At 37.2% G+C, this 6,235-nt stretch overlaps 1 protein-coding gene across 1 annotated transcript; it reads left to right on the top strand.

Annotated features, from left to right (window-relative positions):
* The first annotated feature begins 1,691 nt into the window (after positions 1-1,691).
* Positions 1,692-3,850, top strand: LOC104442873 (protein ACCELERATED CELL DEATH 6). Its single transcript, XM_039311308.1, has 2 exons — positions 1,692-2,497; positions 3,095-3,850. The coding sequence occupies exons 1-2, from the start codon at positions 1,825-1,827 to the stop codon at positions 3,598-3,600; spliced, it is 1,179 nt and encodes a 392-aa protein (XP_039167242.1). The 5' UTR covers positions 1,692-1,824; the 3' UTR covers positions 3,601-3,850.
* The last annotated feature ends 2,385 nt before the right edge of the window (positions 3,851-6,235 follow it).

Below are 6,235 nucleotides of genomic sequence, written 5' to 3'. Positions count from 1 at the left end.
GGACGGTATTTGACATCGCAAGATAATGACTTACGAACAAGGACGGATCTAGCGCGAAGTGGAGGGTCTCCTCCCCCAAGGTCCAAAAATTAACTTCTCAAGTTTATATGTGAAATCTTTGGCGAAAAATAACTTTTTGAAATCATTGGTAAAATCCCTCAGCGCCGGCAGTCCTACGTTGGCCTCCCCACGTGAATTTTCCGGCCAAAATTGGCCGGATGGACTTATTTAAGAAGAAAAAGTTTAGGACTTAATTGGCAAAATTAAAAGGTTTAGGACTGAATTGGCAAAATTGCAATAGGTTTAAAACTTTTTGAACAATTTTCCCCATATATTCTAACAGTGTAAAAATTGTTCCAAGTCAGGTTATCTACACTGGTCAAAAATCTGGATTTAACCGATTCATGGAACAGATTTATAAACTCTTGTAAAGCATTCCATGAATCTCCAAATAGCCAGGTTTCTATTTCCATGCCCCTAGACTATAAAAAGAAAAAAGAAGTTACAAATTGATTAAACTCAATACGTAGTGTTTGCAAGAAAATCTTTTGATAAGTAAAGTGAAGATAATAGAGGACAAAGGGGTAAATGGGTTTATTGGCGGTGTTTGCAAGACCGTATATCAATATGTATGCTTTATTTTCTGATCAAAAGAAAAAATAGCATTACCTGACCTTGCCGCCAACATGATATTGTCCTCTATAACCTGGATTCATCTTCTCCCATACGACGTTAAAATGCATCGCACTAGTTCGAGCTGGGCGAGATCTATCTACCGTTACAACATGTCGCACGAGCCTAATACACCAACATTTTAAAATTCTAGCTTTGGTCACTGCACTTACAAAAGCACGGCTTCAGAGCCTGTCATACTAGTTTGAGATTGTAAAAGACTTCTCTACCAATACAACAACTCATATATGCCGATGTGATAACAGGTTTCTATTAAAAAGGCTTTTCTAGCAGGAAAAAGGGCTTTCTTTGGTCTTGTCCGATTAACCTTATTTTAGTGTGCTGGAAAATACCTTTTCGAAGCATTTCATATATTACAACCAATAAAAAAGTGTCACTTAGTTAAGTGAATTAAATCTATGAATAAACTCGTTACTTATTTTGATAGAAATGTTAATCAATAACCAATTAAGAGATTTTTATGGTACACATAGATGTATGTGGCCTTTGCACACAACTGGTCGAGATTGCATAATTTGTTTACTTAAATATTTAGCGTTAAAAATAGGGTTGTGGTGGAGATCGAGGTGGCAGTGGCGGTGGCGGAGGGGCTAAGTGGTGGCAGGTGGATGAGTTGAGACTATTTGTCGCCATGTTCAAGCCAGTGAACGACGGTGTCAGGCCAAGGGAGAGATGTCGGTTGCGGTGATGCATAGCAATGGCGACGGTGGTTGTGATGGCCGTTGAGAATTGATTCGTTAGAATTTCCCTAATCCGAATGACACCATCCGATGACATCTTCCTTGAAGGTTCACTTGGCTGAAGAACTATCGACGATGGTTCTCATTGCCACGTACTCACCGGGGGAAGGCATGAAAGTCTAAAGTTATGATGTTCCAAGAAGTATCGTGGATATGCAATGATTTTGATTTTGATTTTGAAAAGTGGAAGACAGGATGGTTCAAAAGTCAAAAAGAGGAGAAGAAGAAGAAGAAGCTTCTGGGTGACCTGGCCGTTGAATTCTTTTGTTTTGTTTTTTGCTTGATCTTTTTCCTTTCGATTCGCTTGTGGGAGAACGAAACTTCAAAGAAATAGATCAATTTGGCTTTTTGAAAAATATTCTATGAAAGAAATGCCTCTCACTTGAACTTAATGCTTATATATTCGAGTTCACTCACAAGTACTCTACATCCCGGAATAGATAGAGAGACAGTGAGAATGAATCCCAAAGTGTACGAGGCTGCAAAGTCGGGAGACTTTGATTCTCTGGAGGCAATAATTTCAGGAAATGGAGAGGACATTTTCCACCAAACAACACCAAAGGAGAATAACATTCTTCATGTTGCAGCTCAATACAAGCAGGTGAATTTCATTAGACAAATTCTTCAATGTTCATCAGGGCCGTCCCTTCTTTGGCAGGGTAATTGCAGAGGAGACACTCCCCTACACCTTGCTGCTAAAGCAGGAAGCTGGGAAGCAGTTCAAGTCTTCATTAGTCTAGCAAAATCACTGCATTGGGTTATTGAAAACGGACAAGTTGACGCATGCAAAGGACTACTTCGAAAGCCCAATTCGCATAAGGATACCGTGCTACACTATGCATTAAGAGGAGGCCATCATGGGGTGGTGAAGTTGCTGATTGAAGAAGATCCTCAACTGTGTAATATTACTAATGCTGCTAATGAGTCCCCCCTGTATCTTGCAGCACATCGAGGACTTCCTCTTATCACTGACCTGATTTTAGGTGTTTCTCCGTTGTCATTCTCTCATAAGGGCCCTAAGGGAATGACAGCTCTGCACGCCACATATTTTCGTCCAAAATCTAGTAAGTATCCCTAGATTCTAAGCCAGTGAAACAAATTTTAACAAAATCTCTCTCTCTCTCTCTCTCTCTCTCTCTCTCTCTCTCTTAGGTAAGAGTGCTGGTGTTAGCAGGGATGGCCGCCATCTATCCTAGTAGTTTTTAAAAGAAAATATAACAATAAACACAATATTTATTTAATATTACTTTTATTTATTCAATATGATCCTCATTCAATATATGTATAAAATTGAGTTGGGCACAATACTTCCTAAAATGATTGGCATCGGAGTAAAAAGCCCTCATCTTTTATTCTAACCTTGACAGAGCAAATGCCTTTCTAAATATAAAAGAAGCTTCTTCTAAATCAACTTTATGAATTTCTAACAATTTCACTCATCAAAATGAAAAACTTCACGAATTTCTGCATTGCGCTAGATTGAAGGTAGTTAGATTCTACATGTGTTACCCAAGATCACTAGAGAAACTTCAAAATAATCATGACATATTCCTTCCGAGTACATGGAAAAAGGGGAAAACTAGATGGGATGAAATGCAGCTTTAATATCTATATGCTAAAAGAGAGTCTAAATCATGACATTTCCTATTGTATTGGCAAAGATTGGTGGAAAATCATGAGGAAGAGGCCAGAAGTGATCAGAGAAGCAGATGATATTGGGTGGACTCCTCTTCATTATTACGCTTCGTCCGGTTTAGTCAATGTTGTTAAAGCACTCCTGCAATACAATACTTTTGCGGCATACGACATAGACAAAGAGGGGCAATCGGCTCTTCACATTGCAGCCTTTCGTGGTCACGTCAATGTCATTGACGAGCTTCTTAGATCTTGTCCCGATGCTTGTGACATTATGAACACCAAAGGGCAAACGGCTCTTCATGCAGCTGTTATCGGTGGACAAGTAAATGTAGTCAAGTACACACTAGGAATGCCAAACCTGGAGGATCTTATCAACGAACAAGACACCGATGGAAACACGGCTCTACATTTGGCTGCACTTCATAAACAGTACAACATCATATACACACTGGCACGAGACAAGAGGGTGGACTGTTTGGCCACAAATAAGGATCATTTGACCGCCCGTGACATTTTTGGAATCTCATAAGGAGGTATGCTTGCTTGAACACCATAGAGCTTGATTTGATCACTTGAAAAGTCATTTCTTTGGTATCATTTAGAAACTATGGCCCAGGTGATACTAATTTCAGGTGCAAACAAACAACCCAATCAAAATCTTTTTGCATCAACTTGTTTTGCTTATTCAATTGTTTGAGCATATTGACTACATTGCAGTTTTCTCAGCAAACAGTAACATAGATTGCTTTATTAAGGGTGACATACATTTGAAAAAGGGACTCGGAGTGAGTGATTTCATACTTCATATATATATAGATAATAGTAAGAGAGTTGAATAAAATTGAACTTTATGGTTGAACTACGTATTAAACAAAGCTTCATTCCCTCCCACTGCACTTAACAATAAAAACATTTTTCATTAGCTAAACATTTTAAGCAATATAAGCGATCATTTGTAGCAAAATATTTTTCAAATTGTTCATTTCAATTAAACAAATGGAGTTTTTAAAAATGAATAATTTAGAAAACATTCTCCTAAAAATGATCACTTGAAATAATAGTAAATGAAAAATATTTCATTATCGATAACAATTTATATCTAAATATTTTTGTAGATGACAAAAAAAAATTGGTCCATTCATTTCGTAAATATATTAATCGTTTATTTTTTTTTCGTTGAAGAGTGCTCTTATTGATAATGTAAAACGTAAAATAAGAAGAATTGTCTTCCCAAGGTGCCCATCACCCACCTTCAAGACAGAAAAGAAAAAAAAAATATATGCTATTTAAAAAAAAAATTATGAAGACCTATTTATGAGTATTGCAAAAGTAACACAATTGTAGCTAAAAAGTTGCAATCAAATTTTTATTTTTAATCTTTAACATAGTTATGAATTTGCATTGTCATATACAAATTTCAGTTTACCAATTGATTATCTTGCGAGTAGTTATTATTGCAAAAATGTTAAAAATAGAAGTCTTTTATAGATTCAATTAATACTTGTAGTCTTGAACCTTCTAATGAATTCCTGCATATAAAAGCCCACTTAAAAATCTGATACACGAAAAAGAAACGTATTAGTAGCTATAGTTAACTGCATAAAATAAAAATAGTTTAAATCAATATTAAGTTTGAATATATTGTTAGTCACAAAAATATTCGAATAACAAGGTATAGTTTAAGACAAACCACTTAATAAAGTAATGTCAATATTAGTTAAATTTTTTATTTGATTGATAGATATATATTTAATCGTCTAAAATATAATGTATGACGTTTGTAAAAATTGTGTCGTATGATCGTACTATATCATCAAAAAAAAATTGGATTAGCATAAATTTCAAATACATGCAACAGACGGGTCTTCAACCAGTATCTTGAAAGCAATGCAAAACATTTGGGGTTGGGTTCCTCTAAAGTAACAGGACAAGGTAAAAAGAAAAAAGAAAAGAAGAGGAAAGGAAAAAGAACGAAAAATACAAGATAAATCTGAACTGTGTAATGGCTCTTATGCTGAGCTGTCAACCGTATAGAGCGTAGCTTTAAGAGAAAATCCCAATCCAAAAGTTGACAGGCACCTTCTGACTTTGAAACAACTATTGTGCGACATTCATACAATAGAATCAGAATAGTTTGTACAATTTTTAGCTAAAAACCCTTCTGCTTCTTTTCTGCACTCTGCCCTGTATGGGAAAAGGATTTCAACCAATTCCTAGATAATTTCATTTAGTTATGGCAGTACCCGAAACTGTAATAATTTAATCCAGAAAGCTCCATTCACTGGTTGTATCTAAAAGAGATGAATTGAATGGATTCTTCATTATGTTTAGCACTCCCCGGGAGCTCTATCTGTTATAAATGGGTTTTTGGTGTGTAATGTGAGGGTCTTGAAGTATTTTGCCGGAAAAGACAACTCATTAATTAATACTTTCTGTACATTTTTTAGGTCGGCTACAGAGCTGCAAAAGTTTTTCATGTGTTGGGAAAGTCTCATGGATCCCCATTTCAACAAGGCTGGCAGATTGAACATGTTAAGAAGAGGTTAGATAAGCAATTTGTTGAGGGTCAACGTGCTGTGTCTGTAACCGCAGAAAGTGATACCGCCAACGGAGAAAATGACGATTCATCAAAAAAGGAGAGTTATCGAGATTCAACTGCTAGCGGCAGTGCTCATAGCCACAGTCACCTTCACTGCAACCTTCACGATGCCCGGAGGTTATAACAACGACGGACCCAACCAAGGATTGGCGACTCTTGCTGGCAGGGCAGCTTTCCAAGCCTTTGTGATATCTAACACTACTGCGTTCTGTTTCTCCATCCTGGTATTATTCCTACTATTTCATACTGCTGTGGGCGGTGGACCTGTGGCCCAATGTAGATTCGCCGAGACCGCAGCATATTGCATTTTCATTGCGATATGCGGGATGGTGCTAGCCTTTGTTTGTGGTACGTATGTAGTATTGACCAGAACCATCGGGGTTGGAATCTTTCCTCTTGTCTTGTCCGGATGTCTCGTGATTGTGTACTGGATTGGTTGTATCCTTCACCCCAATCATCAACTCAAGCCGCTATCTTTCTCTTTCGGAAGATATGTCAGAAACTTAATGTTTGATTATGGGATCCTCTAGGAAAGCTGCCAATAAGTTGGGCCGGTTTCATAGTC

This window comes from Eucalyptus grandis, chromosome 4, assembly GCF_016545825.1.
Source record: "Eucalyptus grandis isolate ANBG69807.140 chromosome 4, ASM1654582v1, whole genome shotgun sequence".
In the NCBI taxonomy this organism is placed as follows: Eukaryota; Viridiplantae; Streptophyta; class Magnoliopsida; order Myrtales; family Myrtaceae; genus Eucalyptus; species Eucalyptus grandis.
The sequence above is the reverse complement of the archived record's forward strand: the minus strand, read 5'-3'. Positions and strand labels throughout refer to the sequence as shown.